Source organism: Mus musculus, chromosome 6 (assembly GCF_000001635.26).
Source record: "Mus musculus strain C57BL/6J chromosome 6, GRCm38.p6 C57BL/6J".
NCBI lineage: Eukaryota > Metazoa > Chordata > Mammalia > Rodentia > Muridae > Mus > Mus musculus.
Genome location: NC_000072.6, coordinates 25,791,889 through 25,816,874, shown reverse-complemented (window position 1 = coordinate 25,816,874; position 24,986 = coordinate 25,791,889). Strand labels below are relative to the sequence as shown.

At 37.2% G+C, this 24,986-nt stretch overlaps 1 protein-coding gene across 4 annotated transcripts in view; it reads left to right on the top strand.

Moving 5' to 3' along the window:
• The first annotated feature begins 7,597 nt into the window (after nt 1–7,597).
• The window catches only part of Pot1a (protection of telomeres 1A), a 65,338-nt gene continuing 47,949 nt past the window's right edge, over nt 7,598–24,986 (top strand). Inside the window, exons 1-5 of one of the 4 annotated variants that reach the window (XR_377283.3) lie at nt 7,598–7,700; nt 10,934–11,000; nt 16,365–16,591; nt 18,820–18,866; nt 22,201–22,315. Coding sequence is in view for 1 of the 4 variants with exons in the window: in NM_133931.5 (NP_598692.1) it covers nt 18,858–18,866; nt 22,201–22,315 (124 nt within the window). In the remaining 3 variants the exon portion in view is untranslated. The remainder of the gene's footprint in view (nt 7,701–10,933; nt 11,001–16,364; nt 16,592–18,819; nt 18,867–22,200; nt 22,316–24,986) is intronic. The other 3 variants (NM_133931.5, XM_006504955.2, XM_006504956.2) reach the window with 3 other exon arrangements.

The following is a 24,986-nucleotide window of genomic DNA, read 5'->3' as shown; positions in this document are numbered from 1 at the left end:
TGACAACAGGATAGATGGCCTGACACAAGTGACAAAGGAAGGTTTTAAAGTCTCCCTTTGGTCCAATATGCCCACATCTAAGGTCGTCATATTTGTACCATTTAAATAGGAAAATAAATATTATTATCATATTAGTTGTTTTCCCCCACATTTTCTATTCCTTTGGACCAAACTCTGACATATTTTGCCTGGAATATCTTCTAACAAATAGAGGCTTCTTTAACATGATTACACAGCAATCACCCCTATTGTTCTCTAATCACAGTGGAAGACATTTTTAGCTGATTTTGTGTAACCATTGATATAAACACAGGAGAATATCAGAAAGATTTCATTATGTAGTTAATACAATACACTCAATCCCATCATTTTTGTCAACACAGTCTATAATGAACAGGTTGTAATGACAAAGATTACGATTTGGTTTTAGATGCTGATATCATTGCTGCATGCACGTGAAGAAATGAACAAACTGCTTTCATTTTTCATCAAGGGAATCTCAATATTTTATGAACTTCCTGTGAAATTGTATGAGAATAATGAATAGATGTGTATTCAATTTAAGCTAATAGAGGAAAGTTTTGACAATGGTACAAAATTCTATTCTGTGTTAAAAACACATTTTAAACACAATACAAATGGTTCCCAATTATTCCAAATAAGGATGATAAACCTTTAAAGCATACAAACTCTTAATAAGCTTTCCATTATCCAAAATTATTCTTTATAAAGTTTATAAAATTATCACAAATTTTGATGACTCAAAAATTACGGGAAGAAAGTGAAAAATGTCAGGCTAACAAATTGCTCCCTGCTCCTGAGTGTTTTGACTTTTAGAATATGATCATCATTCAACACTACTTTTTAAGTTTAAAATTAAGTAGAAAGAGGACTGTGTACATGCAGCATTTTCAGGGTGCCATTTAATGACTCAGGACTTAAGACACGCCAGTGAAAGGGACTCACAGATCATGGAATAAATATGAATCCTATAGTGTTAAATAGAAAGATCTCTTTGAATACCCTGACATCTATGTCTTCATTTTTAGCAATATTTTCCCTAGTTGTTCTTTGTGTGCTCCTTTTTATAGGTGGTGCTGCAATCATACATATATCAAGTATACACAGTGCATACACAATGTGTGTCAATGTTTTCCCCCAAACTCACTATTGTTAACTATTTGTTACCTCAATAACACTAAAATTTCTTTATTCAGTGTATAAATGGAGTGCAACATAGGCATCAAACTACAGTACTTATACTGGGAGACAAAAACTCTCTGGCTTTGGCTGATCCCACATTATTTTCCCTCCTCATAGTATTTGTTCTGCATCTCTAATACAAAAATAAAGACACAATTTTTGCACACAGTGGCACTGTTGTGATATTTTATTTTTAACTTTAAGTCAGTTTACTTAAGAAATGTTTTCTATTTGATCAAAAGACTTAAAACAATTTTGATTACATTTGCACATCTTAGTATACATCTTTTGTATAATTTAATCAAATTTGCCTCTATTGAGATGGATTTTCCAAGTTCTATACCCAAAACCCAAGTCAAGGTAGAAGGAGAAAACCAATTCCTGTGACTTCAACACTCATGCCCAGATGCCATGTACACAAACACACACACAAAAATAATTAAATAATTCTCTCTGACTGAGAGAAAACTCCAAGGATTACTGAATATCAATAACATATTCAGTTATATAGGGGACCAGTACAGACATGTAGTCTAGCTACTGAGGATTCTGAGGCAGGAGCACTGCTTGAGTCCAGCAGTCCAAGGTTAATTTATCCTGGGCAACAGAGTAATATCATCCTGTGAAAAGATATGGCATGAGTTCAGAAATATAAATGAAACATATTAACTTATAACTGAAGAACCATCACATATTAACTTAAGTTTTAAAAATTTTTTTATAAAGAGGCACAAGAATCTAGCATCTTCAGAATTTTCCTCCAAATAAATCTGTACTTGAATAGGGTGGAAGGCCAACAGAAATTTGATTATTCATCACATTCCCTCTAGGTTCACAATATTTAGGCTTATACCTACAGAGAAGTATGGTCTCATCCCTATTCAAAGAAGCTCCATTTTGCATCAGATACAAACTATAACATACAGTTACATCTAGTCTAAAAAGAGAAAATGTTATATTGGGGTCCTAACCCTAAATGTTACATCTGCAAGTAACACCCCCATCCAAGGCTCAGGAAACATCATGGGCAAGGAGAGGAGAGATTATGAGAGGCAGAGGCCCATCAGGCTGGTTGTGAGACAGCATCTTCTAATCTCTTATATAAAACAGCAGAGGTGCATCCATAAGATTTCAACAATATTGTTGCATAAGGAACTGAACACTGATAAAACCAGTTGACATGCCAACTAGGTAAGGGAAATTTCACAACAGTAACAACAGTAATAGTAATTACATTGTAATAGGAATTCAGGAAGAGGTCATGAATTTGATGTGGAGTCAGCGAGGACATGGGAAAAGTCAGAATGGGTAGAAATGATGCAAATACAGTACTTAAGCATGAAATTCTCCATACCCTATTTGTCCCAACAGCTAAGGTTACACGACCCATGATATTCATCACACCCAGACAACAAAGACTGTTTGGAAGAACGTTTTATTTTAGCAAAGGTAGATGTTTCTTAGCTGACTGGAAAAACCAAGCCTGCCAATGCAACACCATGTTTTCACGAATGATAGCACAGCTTCTAATTCCACCAATCACAGATGATACATATGGACCAAACTCAGTTACCACCAACACGCTTTCTGCTGACCTACCTAGTGAAATGCTTTCTCCATCATCTGAATAAGTGGAATCCTTAGGGATCCTCTGAAGCTTCTCTTAAGAGTGCTGTGTTCCAAGGCCAGAGCAGTTGGCCTCGAGTACTCATGACTGGAACACTGACTCCTGCACCCTGCATACTGTGAGCTGCCACATGGTTGTAGTAGTCTCCTGAAGCTGCTGCAAGTTGTCTGAGTAATTTTAGTGTCAAATATAGTCAGATAGCCATGCACACAGTCCAATGTGTGGCTAAGAAACTGCTTCTGTATTTGAAGTAATCAGGCATAATAAGTTAGATCTGATAAGTGGTGCTCACTGGTTGAGTGAACTGAACCAACAACTGAATTAATTACTAAAAGTCAAGAAGTACATGTAGCAGAGAAATAACACAAAATTACCATTCTTAATTAATGTTCAACACAGTTTGGTTTGTTCAAGGGATCAATTGGGTCCACCTTATAGTCAGTATGAGCATGATAAAGCTGTAATAATAGTGTGAGTGCATGGTTAGAGCTCTATGTATGGAGTGAATGTATATTATAGATGTAGAATATGAGCTTCATAAATATATAAAATGTATATTTGGCTATCAGATAATCTTAATGGTAAAGTGAGCTGAAATAAAAGAAAACTTCAAAACTATATTGGCTCACTTAACATTAATTATGTGGCTAAATAATGAAAACAGTAATTTTGTAAATTAAATAAAACAGTCAACAATTGACCACTCAACAATAACAAGTTAATATTATTATTTCATGAATATAGTTTCTGAGTGTCTATACAAATAAAGAGAGGAAAGCAATTTGATTTGGTGGAGAGAATTAATTTTAAGCTAATATTTGATACAAAAATTATTTTCAATTAAAAAGTATTCACTAAAATGTTGTTTGAATTAATGAAAAGCAAAAAACAAACAAACAAACAAAAAAGATCAAATAAAATAAGGGGACAGATAAACTTCAGATAAGTGCTTCTCTCTCTCTCTCTTTCTCTCTCTCTTACACACACATACATGTACACACACAAAATAAATTGTGATGAGGGTGAAAGGGGCCAAGGAGAGTGTAATTTGAAGAGAAAGGCAACCATTTTTGCTGTGTTGTTAATATAAGCCTTGGCCTTCCACACAGTCTTAGGGAAACAGCCAATACAGTGTTTTAACAGCAGGTCATTAAATTCCCTGACAAGCCTTGACAGCTTTCTCACACTCTGAAAGAGGTAGTCAAATACCTGGAATAATTAGATTAACTGCTCCAGTGAGATGATTTTTAAAAAAGAACATTTCTGTATTTTCAAAAGAACTAGACATACTGATCAAATAGTTGTGATTTTAAAATTTCTGAGAAAAATGAAGATGACATGCCACAAGCAAACAGTTCTAAATATTGGTGATCATAACTTTAGTCTGTATCTAGTCGCATCAAATCACAGAAATGAAAAATATTCATAGCACACACAGAAGTCTGATTAATTACCAAAAATATAGCATCTGTGAAGCAAAAGTTCAGTGGGGATGGTGTCTTGAATCAGACACAGACAGTCATGTATGTGCATATGAGGAATTATAGGAAGTTACAACAAGCTCATGTGCCCAGCATGCTATAGCTCTACAGATCGGTATTCTCAGATGCCAAAAGGCTATGCTGGGGAAGATTGCAAGTTCCAGCACAGGCTTGGCTGAACAGTAAATTTCAGACCCAAGTTACATTTGAAGAATAAGTCTTAAAAACTATTGCTAGAACAATCATAGGTTTAAGTACAAGATGATATTGTCATGCTTTAAGGACATAACTTGATGATAGTAGATTGTAGAATAGGCATTCTGCATATAGGACATGCAAAAAATATCAAAATGTAAAAAAAATATTCCACGTATTGAATTGTTGATGACTGACTTCAATATCAATAGTCTCACAAGTCCTGAAAATCAATTTGAATCAATTACTAAGATGTAAGAAGACTACGTCTTCTAATGCCAGTTTTAAATCAATATTTTTCATCTTTCATTTATTGCTTATAGTAACTGCATTGACTCTTTATATTCATTATTATCTAATAAAACTCCCAGTCCACTTCTGATGCTCATTAAAACATTTTAATATATTCAAAAATCATGACTTGTAACAGTTAATGCATTAATTATTAAAATCAAAATAACTGTTCTAAGCTGTTTTAATTGGCAAAGGAAACCAGAAACTGATTGTTTAGGTTCTAGTTAATTCAAGGGGTCCTTTTATTATTTCAAAATGTATTATTTTATTACTTATAAATAAAAAATATTATCATTCATGTTCAAATACAAATTAATTTTTGATATGAGGAAATACAATACAGGCTCTGGAGTCAGATGCATCCCAAACTCTGCTATAAAAAGGGAGATCATGAAACAAATCAGGATTAAAAATATCTAGTTTGTAGAAAGTATTTATATCCTTGAAACATTGAGAATAACCACTATAACAAGTAACTAACTAATCATATATGTATACTTGTGGCACACATCTTCATTAGATCTTGTAGTATGTGTATATGTATGTGATAAAGAGAGGAAGAGGAAAAAAAGTTAAATAATTGAGTTGGTAAGGGATAAAGCAAAAATATTACTTTTAATCCACTTATGGCCAAAATTTAGAAAATAACTGATCCTGGGCTATGCAACCCCAGTGGATGCATCTATAGCACAACCCCCATATGGAAGTCTTAGATAACATCTGAGGAGAGAGTGGCATGATTATAAAGGCCTTCGGACCAGGAAGTCAGCTGTGAGATTTGTGTCTCCTAGAAATGACTTGGAAGCTACCCCTGTGATACATCAACAATATGGCTGTCTAAACAAGACAGGATTAATTACATTGTCAGTACAGAGACTAATGTGGAAAGGAGGAATCTCATGGAATCTTTACCCATAACAACTACAGTGACTCAGTGACTGCTTCATGTATCATCTGATAAAATCCCCATCCCAAATCTGTTGTTCATTATTGATCAGTGGGAATCTCATCTTAAACATTTCTTGATGAGGAACATCTTTTTAAGGTATATGCTCTGTGTGTGTGTGTGTGTGTGTGTGTGTGTGTGTGTGTGTATGTATGTATGTATGTACTTAAGGAATGTATGTACTTAAGGAAAAAAAAAACATGAAATTGAAGAGTGAGGAGTGGCCATAAGTGGGTGTAGTTGGATTGAAAAAAAAAGAAGCTAAATGATGTAATTGTATTTTTTATTGTAAAAAATAATTTAAATAAAGAACGAAAACTCACACAACTTGGGAAAATCCTTGGCTAATAAGATGAGTTTACAAATTTTGACAATAAAACCACAGTGCTTTTGGACTTAGTAAAAAACTTCTTGAGACTAAGTATCTCCTTTTGGCTTAGCAACACAGAGTATTCCTGTTTTAGTTAAGGAACATTTCCATGTAATCAGCTGGGGGTTTGGGAAGGATGGAAAGGCTGATGTTAAAGGTAAGAAAAGAAACATGTTTTTCCCTGGAGTATTGTTCATCCAATGAATATTTAGCTCCTAAAGCTAGCAGCCATTATATACAGTCTTGGCTGTAAAATAGAACCGTTATCCCTGCTCCTAGTAAACTTCAAATGTAGAAGAATGTGTTTAAATACTGAGAGAAAGTAATGAGGAGAACATGACCATGCACTAGGAGGATAGACGGGATTTGACTGTGGTGGAAGTGAATGTGGCACCAACTGGGTATAGGCTTTGTCTGAAGTCAGACACAGATCAGATGGGGGATTAATTCTGAAGCGAAAGCAACGCTTTGTGAAAAACACAAGTACAGCAGCTTATTTAACAGACCGGGAATTCGTAAAACAACAATTGTGCATTTCACTCAGAAAAAGGGTTGTTCTTCCTGGGAAAGGGGGACTTTGTTCACAAGCCACTTGAAATAAGCTTCAAAGTATGCTTATGTTTGTTCCTCCCACTCCCGAAGAATGTTAACCCGTTATTATAATGAAGCTATCACCAGCAATAACGGTTCTCTTGACCAGTATGTCACCAGTTTGGTTGATGGTTCTTGTTAATTTCTCTGATTCCCTGCTTGCTTATTGCCAAAGTTGCTGCCTCCAGGACCTCAGCTGGAGTTAGAAGAATCTTCCGGTTCCCTGCTCTCAACCAAAGTGCACAGGATCCAAAATCCATACAGTGGCTAAACTTAGCGGATAAATAGTATTTCACAACTGTGTGAAGTGACTAACAGTATGGATCTGGGCCTTATTATACTCCTCTAATGGGCAGTCCTTGAATTCCACTTTAGTTGTTATTCCTGGTTCACTTATATTTTATGAACACGGGGAGTGGGGAAAGAGAAGAAAGCTTTAGAAAATAATGGCAAGGTTCTTCAGTTTACCTGAAAATACCCCAGATGTCACCAAAGTGCTATAAAACAAATAACATCATCACCATCATGTATTTATAGCCTTGGAAAAGTCGTATTTGAATGTTTAACTTAGAATAAAAGCTTTAGCGTCAGGGGCTTCCAGTCGACAGAATGGAATCTGGAACCAGCCTGGTTTAGAATAGAGTTCTCACTTGCTACAGGATTTAAGACTCTTATTTTGGATTGTGTGGCTAGCCTTTAATGGCTGATCCTAAACTGGTCCGGCTCGCCCTGCAGGCTGGGGATTGTCTCCTTTGGGCAACCGGAAATCCGCGTGAGCCAAGGAGCGGAGGGGCAAGCAGCCTTGGTGGCTGAGACACAGCTTGCTGTGGCTCCGCCCTCTTCTTCCTCTTCTTGTTTACCCGGGAGTTCCCGGCCAGCCACACTGCAATTCTAGCGGAGTACGCATGCGTGAACTAAGCTGCTCGCGCCCGCGCGCGTGCATGACGTCACAGGCGCCTAGGTCCAGACTTTAGTTGTCCGCGGGTTTTGCTGGTGAGTGAATTTGGGGAGGTTTGGGTTTCGCTGCGGGCCGACCCTGGGTAAATATAACGAGGACTCTTCACTGCAAAATTTGGTGCAGATTTGCAGAAATGCTGTTACACGTACTGTTAGTGTTGACCGATCCCTATCGGGAAGAGACGTGAACAGATCCAAGTCCTCCCTCATGCTGCTGAGTGTTTTGGGGACGGTTGGTCTCTATTCGTTAAGCAGCGATGCTATTGAGTAGCCCAGGCAAGGAGTTTGAGAAGTTTCAACCTAGAGTTCACAGATTAACATCAATTGCAAGTTTCTCTTAGGATATTTACGAGTTTGAGGGAGGAGGCAACCAATGCCAGTTTTGAAATCAGGAAGCTTTTTGGTACAGTGTGCGTACACAATATTTTCATTGACAAAGGGGTTAAAGAATAAAACCCGTGCTTATCTCCCGCCCCCACGTCCAACATTTTAAGATACCAAGGTGAAGTTGGTGAAATTGTAACATCTAAAATCTTAGAAGTTTTTTAAATACAAAAGCTAAGTGGAAATCCAGCTAAGAAGGTTGTTAACTCAGAAAACATTTTCCTCCGAGAAGGAATACCCATACTTTATATTTCGTATCTTTGTAAGAGATTGGTTTTTATTTTTACAGTTACAACTGAGACTGAATATATCAGTTTACAGTTTTCCAGCAGTCACATAACGAGCATATTATTTTATGATACAATGGAAAACGTTTCTAAGGTCCAAGATAAATATATCTGACCATTATTAATTCCAATTAGTAATGTGTAGCAGTATGATATGTGAACATGAGATAGCTTTTTGGTTTCATATGTTAGATTAAGAAATTAAAACTGAGACTTTCAGTGTGACACAGTGTATTTAACCTTTTTGACAGTCGTGTATGCTGAAGAATTTGGATGCTGTTGTAAAACTGTTAATTTCATACTAGATGTTAGCAGGAGAAAGACATATAGAGGAACCTCCTCTGCCTCCTGTACAAAGAATATATAGGATATAGAAAGCTTAAAGGGAGAAAATCCAATTAGGTAAGGACAGCAATGAATGTAAGAGTTGATAAAGATTTGAATTAGTGATAGAAAGGTTAGGAAAAAATAGTCATTTAATGCTAAGTGAACAGTACAATTTAGTATTTTTTTTCTGTTGTATGGCATTTTGGTGTTGTGTGTATGTTAGTTTGTTTAATTATCACAAAGACTTGTGACATTGATGCTTTATAGCTTACCTATATAGACAAAGGTGCTGTATTTCAGAAAGGTTAAGTAATTTTCCTGAGATCAGATAGCTAATAGATGGCAGAGATGGTATTTGAATTTAGACAGCCTGTTTCAGACATGATGAGATAAAATGCAGAACAATTAGAATAGAGGGTCAGTGAGTTCAGGAAACTTAACTGTTTTAAATTCTCAACTATGCTGGGCAAGAGGAGAGGAGACACAGTCTTGTGCCCAGAGTTCAGGTTTGGATATTGGAGAGAGCTGTCTCGGGCTATCTCAATCTGTCCCTAAGTATAGATTTTGACTTACTTCTGTGTTCCAAAAAGAAGTTGAATGCTTTTTGTTTTGTTTGTTTGTTTGGTTGGTTTGGTTGGTTTGGTTGGTTGTTGTTCTCTTTGCCAGCCACAGTGGGTTTCCACCAAACTCAGAGGCTTGTCACTCAACTCCTCTATTGTTAGGCCATTGCTCTGATGAAAAATAAGGGGGAAAGAGTCACCCAAGGCACCTGCCTTTCTGCTGTGCTATTGTCTTCCCCTTGGTCTTGACTTTCTCAGGTCTGTGAAGAGCTTGTGAATGACTGATTCCCTTGGTGCTCCTAAGTGCCCTGTACAATTGCACAGCCCATTGTTGGCCTTTACAGTCCATTAAAAATGTCTGATAAGTTTTCTCACAAATGTTAGTATCTGTCATTTGCTTTGTGCTTTTAACAAGCACATACCTCTCTTCTTTCACTCAGCTCTCTGATAGTTTATTGTCCTGTGTTTCCTCTGGTGGGTCAAAGAAGGGTTTGGAACTTGTAAGTTATCCAACCATTTGTTGTTCTTCCTAGCATTTTACCTGAGTAGAAACTTTACATCTTTATTTCTGAATCATTATACATTAAGTAACCATGTTTTCATAGTTTATACCCATAGTTTTATGATGACTCTTGTATGAATAAAGTTGTTATATTTCTGTCTCATCAGAAAGTTGGAACTTTCTTAGTTATGATTAAGTTTGGAATATTAATGTGAGAGGGAGGTATTATAGGGTCTACTTTTAAATGTTTTTTCAATAAATAAAATAGATATTCTTGTGGATGTTTACAAAGAATCATTAAAATTAAGAGCCAAAAGAAATTTGAAAACTCGTGATGAAATACTTTATTTTGTGTGTATTTTTGAGTAAATGATGTTTTTAAGTTGACAGAATAGTTAGTTACTGAACTAGAACAAAACTGAAATTGCACTTGTGTTTTATGTATTAATTTGGCCAGACTGTCCAGTATCCTAGTTTATGAGCATATCATTTCATGCTTGTAAGCTTTTTTCTTTATTAAATTATCATTTAAACTTTCTAAAACCAAGCTTTGTTTGTTGTTGTTGTTGTTGTTATGAAGAGATAATATAGGATAAGACAAAGCTTTAGAAAGTTGATTTACTTCATCATTCTCAGTATCTAAATTAAAAGGTATGTTTAAAAATTGAATTATAAGTGATATTTATTTTTAGGTCCTCTGATTTTTGTCAAGTAAATTTTAAATTTTATATGACAACAGTATATTGACTTCCGGAAGGAATGATCTAAATGAGCAATAAGAAAGATTCTCTGATGATTAATAAAGCTTCTTTAGGACTAGCATAGCATTACAACATGGAAAGCACACCGTGGGGAACTGTGAGTGTATAGCAAGGCCTAGGCAGCACAAGGTTTGAAAGGCAAATGAGCATCTTACTGAAGAGACTGTGAGCAATAACCCTTGGTCAGAGACATCGGTAACAAAAGTTACATCACCCTAGGGGTGTGTGTGTGTGTGTGTGTGTGTGTGTGTGTGGTAAGCAGAGACATTTCTGATAGTAATTCTCAGTCAGATGTGGGAACACATATCTTTTTGTGTTTTGCTACTGTTACTACAACTCCATAAATTCAGTGCTTTAAAATCTATGGTAATATTACATATATATTACACATATATATGTATAATTAAAAAATGGTCTTCTTTGCTAACTATTTTTCTTTTCTATTCAGGGAAAACTCAGTTGCTCCTTAATGCTTTGTGGAAGTCAAGCAGCTGTTTTGAAGATTATACTTTAAGGTGTGTAATGAAAGCATGCTTCATTTGTGCTTACCCTTTTGCTCATACTCTAGAAATAGGTATCTTTATCTATTTACATTTCACATGGGGCTGGGGACATACGTGCGCGCACACACACACACACACGCAGACACACACACAGATACACACACACACAGACACACACAGACACACACAGACACACACACACAGTCACACACACATATTCACACACACACAGTCACACACACACACACACACACACACACGCAGACACACACACAGACACACACACACACACACACACACTCAGTGATTCTTTACTAGGTAATGTGTTTAGAACAATGTAGACAGCCAATATCTCTCTAAGGAAATGCTATTTCCCCCTTTGCCAGCGATTTGCTGTAGTTTCTCCTCCTTCCTCTCATTCCTTCACCATTATCTGAGATCCCTTTACTCCTGCCATCAGACTATTGCAATGTCTGTTTGCTCTGTTTATATTTTTCACTAGCATGCATGACCTAATTGTTTTAGTAGCCTTTAAATTTTGCCTTCAGCATACTACTTTTTATATTATTGGCCTTCTATATAGGGAGAATTTGTTTCCTTAGTAATGTTCAAGTAAACTTGGCAAGCTAGGAAATTGTACCTTAGCCATTTAGATACTACCAGTTAGTCCTAAAGCCTGTAAATTGTTTGTATAGTCTGGGGCAGTGAATGGGAGCCAGACTATGAACTGCAAGTATTAATACCAGCACTGGGATAGACACTGTTGTTAGTTCTGGGAATACTGTAGTGACCAAATTTAACCTTTGCTTTCTAGAGTTTGCATCCTAGAGGGGGGAAGAAGTGCAATGAGTAGTTATAAAATTTGTAATACCAAATACAAATATGATCTTGTTAAAAGACAAATTAAATTTGTGGAGTCTAAAGACAGAATAAATTTTGAGGAAATTGAATATCTCTACTATATTCATCAAGTAAGATGTATTGGCAGAAAATTGAAACTTGTTTGGTTTTGGGTTTATATTAGTTTGATTTGGCAGATGAGTGCTGATTGAACTGTAAAGTTCCAGCAGGGCCAGAGATCAAGTAAGCAGAAGGCTCAGTTATGGACCTCATGTGTGATGTGAGATCTTTTAGAGAAGCCATTCATTTGTTAAGCAAACAAGAGCAAATGAATGTAGTGTGGCCGGACAGGCACTGCTGTGTCAGTGTCCAGACGGGTCTGTTTCCTTAAGCCTTTACATTTTCTCAGATGTACATCCTTGTGGGGAAATGACCAAGTGAAAGGGAGTTTTACAAGGGAAACATACATTTGTAATTAGTATCTAATCCAGAAAAGAGTTTGACATTGGACTCGCTCTTTCTGTCACTACCCTCCAAAGATAATGAATGTTCTTGTGATCCATAGGCTAGTTGTTTTTCCTTTAGTTTTATGGCCTCACATTGCTCTTCTATGAACTTTATTCTAATGAGCTTTAACCGACGACCTGGGTCTACTTTCATTACCCTGGACTGTTCCATTCTGTACATATATGGCCGCTTATCTCTTCTGGTCTTGTTCTACTGTCCATAGACAGTTGAAGTTTTATGGTTTTGGCTATAACAGATATGAGTGCATATGTTTTTAGGAATATGTGTTTCTGCAGATCATACAGAATAACTTTTAGTGAAGTTTGTGTGTTTTAGGCCATCCATGTATTTATTGTCAGTATTTCTTTGAGAATTTGGGTGACTTCCACACTGTCATCAGCATATTATATTTTTCACATTTTAAATGTATGTTGCTTAAATGTGTGTGATTTAATTTTACAGCAGTTTGGCATAGATGCCTAGGACTGTGAGGAACCTCTTTTGATATTACCATGACTGTCTTCCAAGTCACAGCAAATATTATAGCTAATGGTGTGTCACTTTAACCTTTCCCCAAGATCAGGAATAGAACTTGGGTGCTCATTCTACTCCTTGTCCAAGTAGCCAATGTTGTATACCAAAGACAGAAAGAAGCAGGGTGGGCCAGAAGAAGACCCTGGGGAACTGCTGTCAGGGGCAGATGACACAGTATATGTGAAAGCGGTCTGTGGAAACGTAGTGTCATTCATCCTTTCAGATGATGTTTTTTCAGTAAGTATTTCCCTCACATTGAGCAGATGTCTTCACACCTTAATTCGCGAAGAGTTCCTTCATCATTGGATGTTGGGTTTTGCTAAAGACACTGGTTCGCCTTGAGTGCTGATCACTGGGTCTCTTAATTTACTCTGCTCGTATGTAGTTCCCCTTGATTGTTCAGTGTTTTCCTTTTAAAACTATCTTATATTTTTAGGGAACACTGTTTTTGTTACAATCTTTGGTTTGGGTCTCCAACACTTTGCTACAGATGTTTGCTTCTACATTACTAAGGCTAATAGTGTGAAGCTTTGTCGTGGTGACACTCTTGTCTAAGAATGCAGTTCTCATGAGATAGGTTGCTAGTGGCCCCTCCTCTTCATTGAAGAATAGTTTGAGGAATGATTAGTGCTGCCTTAAATGTCTAGTAGATATTTTTATGGGAGGAATATTAATAAATGTCATTATTGAAGTTGAGGTTCTCCTCTGTGCTTTTACCTCTTTTGACTTGAAGGAACTTTTGATTTTTTATTTCTATAGGAAATTGCCGCTTTCATTTAAGTTGGCCAATATACTGTTCAAAGTTATTCTTTGGTGTATTTTAGTATTGATAAGTTTAGTAGTAATACCTCATTTCTAGCTTTTGTCTTCATAATTTGTTTTTTTCTAGCTAGAAGTCTATTTGATATATTGTAAATGTCAGCTTTTATGTTATCAGATTTCTGTATTTTCCATTTTACTATAGTACCTGCTTCTGTGTTGATCTCTTAACTCTGTTCAGTACATGTTCTTTGTAACTTTCAACACAAAGTTTCTACAGTGTCTTTCTTGTAACTACTATTTTCTGTGTCTGCATTTCCCTCTACTTGAATAATTTTTAGTTGTCTAATTTAAGGATTTAATTTTATTTAATAATTTCTGCTAGTATTCTTGTCTTATTTCTGGAATTTTTGACCTATCTGTTTTAAACATATTATTATTATTATTATCATCATCATCACCATTATTATTTTATGTGTATAAATGTTTTGTCTTTGTGTGTATCTGTACAGTGCATGTGTGCCTGATAATCTCAGATACTCCTGGTCCTGGAGTTACAGACAGTCATGAATGCTAGGAACCAAAACCTGGTCCTGTAGTAGACCATCCAGTGTTCATAAACTCTGAATGGCTGAGCCATCTCTCCAGCCCATGTCTTTGGTTCTTATGTTAAGCTTGGGGCTTGATTCAGTTCCGTGCCTGTGCTTTACAGCTACTCACTTGTGCTAGGATTTCACTGTACCGTTCAGATAGGATGTGACATTGTGGTCCCTTGGCTTCAGTCTCTCAAGTGCTAGAATTATAGGCCTGGCACCGTGCCTTGTTTCTGTTGATTTTGTTTAACCCATTTTATGAACTGATTTTTCTGGCATGCCTTAAGTACAAACATTTAAATTTTTTCTTCATGATTATATTTGAAAATAACTATGCTTGTGAAAATATAACAGTTGTATTTAATATATTTATCTTTATACATATGTTTTTATCAATTGACAAAGAAAAATCAAATTCAACAGTGTAGTAGTATTTTTTGAAAAATTATCAAATGGCTGAAAAAGTTAACTTTCAAGTTGCAGAATAATTTTAAACAATATTTATTTTAAAATATATTTAGAGTTATTAATATTCTCTTATAGATTCATTTTTGAAAAATTGGAAAATATATTTTACATATGGAAAAGATATATAAAATCATGCGTCTAATATTTTACATAACCAAGAGATACATAAAAAATGATGCCTTTAAAAGTGCAAAATTCCAAAAGGTATAAACTTAGCCATGTATATAATGGGAAAGTTTCTCCTGTCACTTCATGTCAATATTTAGTATTCAACAGAGGCTCTAAGCTTACATATCTGTTTCTTCCTCAAACTAATGTTATTAAAAATTACTGTATTTTGTAACTCATTGTGCTCATTAGATTCTTAGTTATCTTACAAATGCATGCCTGTAAACCCTTAGCCAAGTAGTAGTCAAGGTAAACTTACAACATATGAATAGGATTAGACGGAGTAGTAGTAATACCAGGCAGAGATGTAAAACATGGAAAATAATCACAGTAATAATGTCACTGCATAGACTACCTTAATTGAACAAAGGGGAAACATGACATGATTATATCAGAAGCTGCAGAAAGCATATTTGACAAATCCCAGCACTTTTCATGATAGAATGTAACCTCCCCCCAGCCTGAAGCAGGCTGAGCCAGACCTTGACCTTGCTGCCACTAAGGATATTACCTAGGGTGCAGCCTTCCTCTCTAGATCACTGTATTGTTCAGCCACTGCCTTTGTTCCCCTTCAAGATACTGCTACCTGCCGCCAGGAGGCCGCTGAACTATTCCAGAGACTACACCCTATCCTGCAGCTGGTTCCAGGATCAAAGGATGAGTTGGTGGGAATGCTCCCCCCCGCCCCCCGCACCCCTTTATAAGCGCATTTGCCATTAAACTTTTGAGCTTTGATCAGGAACCTTGACTTATCTCCATTTTTGTCTTGACCGCCTAATTCCCCCCTTTCAGAAGCAGCCTGCCACTCAGGTGTAAGGTGTCCATGTGAGCCGCTGGCTGGCTCGCAACAATAGAACTCAGAAAGTTAAGAGGGTCCTTGCTTTTTATGATAAAGACATTTATGAAAAATATAGCTAACACCATGTTCAGGAATATAGAGGTCAAAGGACAACATGTGTAGTTGGTCCTCTTCTAAGAAGTGGGTCTTGAACAAATTCAGGTTGTCAGGCTTGGCATCAGCTTCTTTAACCCATTGAGCCTTTATTATGCAAAACTTTAAACATATAGAACCAGTGAGAGCTATTTAGCTAACAGTTTGTCTTAGGGTTTTACTGCTGTGAGCAGACACCAAGACCAAGGCAAGTCTTATAAAAAAACGTTTAATTGGGGCTGGCTTACAGCTTCAGAGGTTCAGTCCGTTATCCTCAAGGTGAGAGCATGGCAGCATCCAGGCAGGCGTGGCACAGGAGTTGCTGAGAGTTCTACGTCTTCATCCCAAGGCTGCTAGTGGAAGACTGACTTCCAGGCAACTAGGGTGAGGATATTATACCCACACCCACAGTGACACACCCATTCCAACCAGGTCACACCTTCAGATGGTGCCACTCCCTGGTCCAAGGATATACAAACCATCACACAGTTATACATTTGTCAGCTAATTTCAGCAGCATGTTAGAGTTTTCTAGTGGAACTGATAGAAAGCATATATTATTTGTTTATACTGTAGAGGCTGGATTGTCCTAACAAGGAGCATCTGCATGCTACAGAGGCTGAAACCCCATAGCTGTTCAGCCAATCTGTTTGATGCCTCAGCAGTCTCTATCTTCGGTTGTGGAAAGCCTACAGAATTTCTGCAGAACCTTTGGAAGACTCAAGAAGCTGGCATCTGATGTCAGTAAAGTATAGCAGCAGCAGCAGCAGTGGGGCTGATGCACTCACCAGCAGGAATGAAAGGTAGGCAGTCAAGCTGCATTGCTTTTTCCTTAGACCTATTGGATATATGAGTCTTTCTATGAGTCTTAGCTGGACTGTACCAACCATTCTGTTGGAAGAGCGTCTTCCTCAAAGACTTCCCCAGAGGCATGTTACTTGGTGGATTCTCCATCCAATCACCATCAACAATCACAGCTAGTGGGCACTTTGTTTCACCCTTTGAGTATTCAGCGTGATGTATTATTTTGAGGCAAATTTATGAATTGTTTAATTTAAACCATATTATAGGATACAGAATAGACTTCAAATATTATGCCTGCATATATCCATGTTTATGTCACAGGACCATTAGGCTGTCTAAATGTTCACCTCAATTTTTAAAAGATTTGCTAGTTTATGTCTGTGCCAGCATCTGCGTGATGGGAGCAGAAGGTGAAGAGGCCAGTAGAGGACATTACACTGCATCCCTTGAGAACTGCAAGTGTAGGAGACTGAGCTGCCTGGCCGGGATGCTGGGGACTGAACTGCAGTCCTCCTAAGCACAGCCAGCTGCACCAGCTCTCCAGCTCTGTCTCGTCTATTGTTTTGGTTTTTTTAATAAAATATATCAAAACATTTATGTCCACATCATCATCTGGCTCTTCCTAGTCTTTTTGGTATGTATACAGATACAATTCCACTATTAGAATGTAAATAATTTAACTGTAGTTCCTTTCTATGCTCAGATTTCAAATGAGACCATTCTCATGGCTACTTAATAAATTGTTCTTCAATTTGTTCTTGTTTGTTTGCTTGCTTTTTGTACAAGAGTGGGGTCTCAAATAGAAAACCCACTATGGAGGTTTTGTAGCATTTGATTGGCACTGGCAGAGGATGTTTGTGTATCCTGATGTTTGGTGTAGTGGGTGAAGGACTTGGTATTCAGGTTTTTCAGTCAACAAAAAATGCCTAAAATAATATCTGCTTCCTGTGTTCTGAATTTGAATTTTCTAAAATGATTAATATCAAATTTATCTACCTTCTAGGTTAAGTAAATATTTGATTAAAAACCAGCTGTTCTTTGATAGCACGTGTGTTCCCTGTAAATTTTATCTTTTTATTTCTTTCTGTATAATGTTTATACTTGAAAATGTTTTTCGTGAAATAGTAAATGTGCACAGCTGGAGATTTATATGTGTGTGTGCAAGTACAGGTTCAGTGTGTGTGTGTGTGTGTGTGTGTGTGTGTGTGTGTGTGTGTGTATTAGAATTTAGAATTGACAGATAGGTTAGTCAATTATAAATCTTTGACTAACATCTTACTTTCATTGAAATTATAATGTATTGCTCTGAGGTCAGTTGAAAGCAAGTGTGTTTTACTTTTTGTTAAAGAGAATATACGTATTTTGTTCCTTAAGTGCCAGCATGTGCTAGAGAGAAGTAAAAGCTTCATACAGAAACTTTCCGTGAATTTAACTGTAGAGAGCTCTACTTACTTGGCATTGACTACTCTTACTGTGGTTTTGTTAGAACAAAGTAATTGAATAGAATATTATTTAAGTTTATGAGCGAAATAGTAAGCCTGAGTTGTTTAGTTGTTTAGTGTAGAGGCTGAAACATTCTCATTAAGTTGTATTTGCCAAAACAAAATGGCAATAGACAGAGTAAAAGGAAACAAAGATAGTAACACTGCACATGAGCCATAAACATGCCACACAAAGGCCAAAGTTTGAGGCTTGAATATCTTTTCCCCTTTCAAAATCATTAGCTACTCCGCTAAAATTATTCCTTACAAAAAAAGAAAATAAAATGTTCCTGAGGAATATATAACAAGAAGTTGCTTACACCGTTAGTGCAGCGTTGCATTGTCAGTCACTTCCTCTGTGCTGAGTCTAACATTGGCTAAGGAAGTTACTGTAAGGAGATTTGAGACCCACCCCACCCACACACACATTTTTAATTACAATTCCATTTGATCTTACATCTTTAACATTTTTTTAATTATGGAAATTTGTGTGTGTGTGTGTGTGTGTGTGTGTGTGTGTGTGTGTGTAGGTAGGGATGTGTGCATGTGAGTGCAGACTTCAGTGGAGGCCAGAGCAACGTGTTGGTCCCCTAGAGCTACAGGTACAGGTGGTTGTGTGTGCCTGACATGAGCCATGAAACCAAACTATACTGTGATAGAGAATGTGAGTATTGTTAAATGTATAGTTAACCATATTTGAATGAAAGTAACATACATACAAATAAATCCTCTTGTTTTGTTTGCAGATTTATGATAAATCTGTGAGAGGATTTTTCATCAAACAATGTCTTTGGTAAGGTGATATTTAGTATATAGTGACACGTAAACATTTATGTATCTGCTTCATATTTTGGTCTATTTTATAGTTTAATTTTAAATTAACCTATTTGATAGTCAGCTTTTACATTAGTGCTAATCCAATGGAAACCAGTATCTTCACTTTTTTATATGATGGTATTGCATTATAGTTCTGTAGGTACCTAATGTATTTGATTTTTTTTACCTCTATCATCTACTAATATCTCTGCATAAGCTATACACATGTAAGAAAACTGGAAGAAAACCAGTTCTTACTTTATGAAGACACGCAGTTTTTATTAGTTTAACCCACAGGCAAATTCATCTCTCTTGTCAGCCTGTGTTAAAGCAGATTGTTGGGTACTCAGTAGTGATTTAACAAATTGTATAAATAAACAAAGATTTTTATACTTATACATTTTTAACCAATTTTTCTTTATTTTATAAAATTGTGGTATCTAATGTCAGTAGGCAGTGTTTTTATTTTTAGGGGTTGGATACTTACAGCTGAATGAAATTTGAAAGAGAGCAATACATTGATAAAGTTTAATATAATGTGTGTTCTACCTATATGCATTCATTTATTATTCATTTCTCTTTCTGTGTATCTGTATATGCTTGTTTAAGTTTATGTACAGCATTTGCATGGAGGTGCCCACCCAAGCCATAAGGCATTGGATCTCCTGGAATGGAGTTGTAGACAATTGTAAACCACTCAATATGGGTGCTAGAATCCAAATGTTGGTCTCTTCCAAGAGCAGTAAGCTATCATTAGCCATTGTGGTGTGCTCACGGCAAGTACCTGTATGTGCTAGCAGTTGATGGTCAGATCTATCTACTAAACATTCCACAGCAGAATATTTCACTAAAACCTTGTATGTGCTAACTCTAGTGTAGCTAGCCTGGGTCCTCTGTCTGCTTCAGAGGGCTGTGATTACAGGTGGACCACCAACCCCACCAAGTGTTTACCTGCGTGCTCCAATTTGTACGTATATATGGCCAGTGCTTCTCTTCCTACATCATCCTTTTACTAAGGTCAAATCTAAGTGGATCAATATACTCCACACAAAACCAGAGACACTGAAACTTATAGAGGAGAAAGTGGGGAAAAGCCTCGAAGATATGGGCACTGGGGCAAAATTCCTGAATAGAATAGCAATGGCTTGTGCTGTAAGATCGAGAATCGATAAATGGGACCTCATACAGTTGCAAAGCTTCTGCAAGGCAAAAGACACCATCAATAAGACAAAAAGGCCAACAACAGATTGGGAAAGGATCTTTACCTATCCTAAATCAGATTTTGGATTAACTAATACCCAATATATATATAACGAACTCAAGAATGTGGACTCCAGAAAATCAAATAACCCCATTAAAAATGGGGCTCAGAGCTAAACAAAGAATTCTCACCTGAGGAATACTGAATGGCTGAGAAGCACCTGAAAAAATGTTCAGCATCCTTAATCATCAGGGAAATGCAAATCAAAGCAACCCTGAGATTCCACCTCACACCAGTCAGAATGGCTAAGACCAAAAACTCAGGTGACAGCAGATGCTGGCTAGGATGTGGCTACATTGTTGGTGGGATTGCAAGCTTGTACAACCACTGTGGAAATCAGTCTGGCAGTTCCTCAGAAAATTGGACATAGTACTACCGGAGGATCCAGCAATACCTCTCCTAGGCATATAGTCAGAAGATGTTCCAACTGGTAAGAAGGACACATGCTCCACTATGTTCATAGCAGCCTTATTTATAATAGCGGGAACCTGGAAAGAACCCAGATGTCCCTCAACAGAGGAATGGTTACAGAAAATGTGGTACATTTACACAATGGAGTACTACTCAGCTATTAAAAAGAATGAATTTATGAAATTCCTAGGTAAATGGATGGACCTGGAGGGCATCATCCTGAGTGAGGTAACTCAATCATAAAAGAACTCACATGATATGTACTCACTGATAAGTGGATATTAGCCAAGAAACTTAGAATACCCAAGATACAAGATTTAATTTGCAAAACACATGTAACTCAAGAAGAACGAAGACCAAAACGTGGACACTTTGCCCCTTCTTAGAATTGGGAACAAAACACCCATGGAAGGAGTTATAGAAACAAAGTTTGGAACTGAGACGAAAGGATGGACCATCTAAAGACTGCCATACCCAGGGATCCATACCATAATCAGCCTCCAAACACTGACACCATTGCATACACTAGCATGATTTTGCTGAAAGGACCCAGGTATAGGTGTCTCTTTTGAGGCTATGCCGGGGCCTAGCAAACACAGAAGTGGATGCTCACAGTCAGCTATTGGATGGAACACAGGGCCCCAATGGAGGAGCTAGAGAAAGTAGCCAAGGAGCTAAAGGGGTCTGCAACCCTATAGGTGGAACAACAATATGAACTAACCAGTACCCTCAGAGCTCGTGTCTCTAGCTGCATATGTATCAGAAGATGGCCTAGTTGGCCATCATTGGAAAGATTGGCCCATTAGTCGTGCAAATTTATATGACTCAGTACAGGGGAACTCCAGGGCCAAGAAGTGGGAGTGGGTGGCTGGGGGAGTTGCGGGGGAGGGTATGGGGGGACTTTTGGGATAGCATTGGAAATGTAAATTAAGAAAATACCTAATTAAAACGAAAAGAATTGGAGCTATATAAATTGGTATATGAATTTATAGTGACTAATTTCATGGAAAGGACATTGAATAATTTTTGTTTTGCTTGTTTTTCTCTGTTTTGAACCAGTAACAAGTTACGCAGGTGCCTTTTAGTCTCCCTAAGCTGTTCTGCCTTTCCCATTTTCTCATGGTAGGGACTTGCTGGTTAAGACAGAATCCCCGTTCCAGTTATTTATTGGCAGCCAGAATCATCTCCTTTCTGTTCCTTTTGCTGAGCACTATTGTAACATAAATAATGAGCTACGTGTTTCTTGTATATTAAAGACTGATTAAATAGCAAAGCCCTTCTCTATCTACATCAAAAAATCAGCTTTCCTAAAAAGAAAGAAGAACTAATCTCTATCTGGGTTTCTAGTCATTTTCTTGTTGAAGAAGTATAATTATATTTTTAGTTGGTTAAACTTTTATAGGTTGGTGTGTTAATTTCTCTACTTCTGAACAAAATTACTTCAAGAGAACTTGTTGGTTTCTATAGTAACATTTGGAAGCTATTGTGTTGTTTTATAAATGTTTCCCCTTTACATTTTGAAGTCTTCTTTAGGATAACCATTTGAAAACAAAATGAAATATACTTAATTTACAAGTCTTACCCTAATATTCTAAAAGGTAGACAGTGATACAGTTGTTGTTTTTTTTTCTTTCTTTAGGTTTCAACAGCTCCCTATACATATACACCCCTGAATCTACTCAAGGAAGGTACAATTGCCAATGTCTATGGTGTTGTGAAATTCTTTAAGCCTCCGTATGTTAGCAAAGGAACTGGTACGTATCAGTGTGTGTGGTGTTTTATGATCAAGAACTGCTTTAATGATCTCAGAGACATAGCTCAGATCAAGCTCAATCTTGACTTTTTTTATTAGATATTTTCTGTATTTATATTTCAGATGTTATCACCTTCCTGGTTTCCCCTTCGAAAACCCCCATCTCATCCCCCCTGTTTTTTGTTTGTTTGTTTGTTTGTTTTGTTTGTTTGTTTGGTTGGTTTTCCAGACAGGGTTTCTCTGTATAGCCCTGGCTGTCCTGGAACTCACTTTGTAGATTAGGCTGGCCTCGAAGTCAGTAATTCGCCTGCCTCTGCCTCCCAAGTGCTGGGATTAAAGGCATGCGCCACCACTCCCCCTGATTTTTAATTGCCAAACAATAGTAATGAATATTATTTGGCGATAATTTGTGAAGTGACTGTGGTCTTTAGATTCTGGGGTCTTATTTAGCACCACGTGGATTCAGTTTTCTAAAGGATTCTAAATGGTGTGGAAGGACATGAATATCTGGCCCAGAAATTAAAAGCAAACGGAAGAGAAAATCTATCCATAATATGCTTTAATTGATACACAGTATAGCATGTGCCGAGTGTGAGCTGAGAGAGTACTGGGAGGAGATGCAAAAGGAGAGCTTTAAAGTGATTGAAGTTAAATATCTGTAAGCTTAGAAAATATTCCTTCTGCTTTAAAGTGTATTACATGAGCCCATGGTAACCACAAAGAAAATACCTGTGAGAAATATACTTATAATTTAAAAAAAAATTAAAGTTTATCATTGTAAATGCTCAATGAAGAATATGTAGAAGAAATTATCACAATTTCACACTTCATGTATGCAACTCTCACAGCTAACATGATGCTAGTCACTGAGAAGGACAAAACTTGTCCTCAGAAATTAGTAAAGTGCAAGTGTGGCCTATTTTTGGGACTGTTTTGTAGCCAAAACAGTTGTAGGTTGGAGGCAAAAGAAAAGAAAAAAAGCCATTGAGGAAAGAAGAAATTAAGTTATGTCTGTAAAGAGCCGTATCCTGTGAGTAGAAAACTAAATACTTCAAAAAGGAATTCCTCTGAAAACTTGTAAATGGGTTCAGTAAAGTTACTAAATCAAACTTAACATTATAGAAGCATACCAGTGATGAACAATTTCAAAGGGTAAGAAAAAGAACTTCATTTAGAATAGCACTGATTCTGTAAAGTACTTAGGAGTAAACATAAGCAAGGACGTTAAGACGTGGGCCGTGAATAATACAGACAATTGCTGGAATCAGAGATGACGCAGACAGATGCAGTGATGTCCTATGACCATGGGTAGCAAGGGTTCATAGTCACAAGTCTACAATCTTCAGAGCAGGATGGCAATTATTTGCAGTCACTATTAAATCTCATTGACTTTTATTTTTCACTTCTTTTTTTTTTTATTATTTTCTTCATTTACATTTCAAATTTTATCCCCAAAGTCCCCTATACCCTCCCCCCACCCTGCTTCCCAAGCCACCCACTCCCGCTTCCTGGCACTGTATTGGGGGTATATGATCTTCACAAGACCAAGGGCCTCTCCTCCCATTGATGGCCAACGAGGCCATCCTCTGCTACATATGCAACTAGAGACACAGTTCTGTGGGCTACTTGTTAGTTCATATTGTTGATCCTCCTATAGGGTTGCCGACCCCTTTAGCTCCTTGGTTAGTTTCTCTAGCTCCTTCTTCAGGGGACCTGTGTTCCGTCCAATAGATGACTGTGAGCATCCACTTCTGCATTTGCCAGGTACTGGCATAGCCTCACGAAAAAGAGCTATATCAGGGTCCTGTCAGCAAAATGTTTCTGGCATATGCAATATTGTCTGGGTTTGGTGGTTATATATGGGATGGATCCCCAGGTGGGGGTCCTTTCTACTGTCTCAGCTCAGAACTTTGTCTCTGTAACTCCTTCCATGGGTATTTTGTTTCCCATTCTAAGAAGGAACGAAGTATCCACATTTTGGTCTTCCTTCATCTTGAGTTTCATGTGTTTTGTTAATTGTATCTTGGGTAGTCTAAGTTTCTGGGCTTCTATCCACTTAACAGTGAGTGCATATCATGTGTGTTCTTTTGTGATTGGGTTACCTCAATCAGGATGATATCCTCCAGATGCATCCATTTGCCTAAGAATTTCATGAGTTCATAGTTTTTAATAGCTGAGTAGTACTCCATTGTGTAAATGTACCACATTTTCTGTATCTATTCCTCTGTTGAGGGACATCTGGGTTCTTTCTAGGTTCTGGCTATTATAAATAAGGCTGCTATGAACATAGTGGAGCATGTGTCCTTATTACAAGTTGGAGCATCTTCTGGGTATATGCCCAGGAGTGGTATTGCTGGATCTTCTTGTAGTACTATGTCCAATTTTCTGAGGAACTGCCAGACTGATTTCCACAGTGGTTGTACAAGCTTGCAATCCCACCAACAATGGAGGGGTGTTCCTCTTTCTCCACATCCTCGCCAGCATCTGCTGTCACCTGAATTTTTGATCTTAGCCATTCTGACTGGTGTGAGTTGGAATCTCAGGGTTGTTGGTTTTTTGTTTTGTTTTGTTTTGTTTTCATTTCCCTGATGATTAAGGATGTTGAACATTTTTTGAGGTGCTTCTCAGCCCTTTGGTATTCCTCAGTTGAAAATTATTTGTTTAGCTCTGTA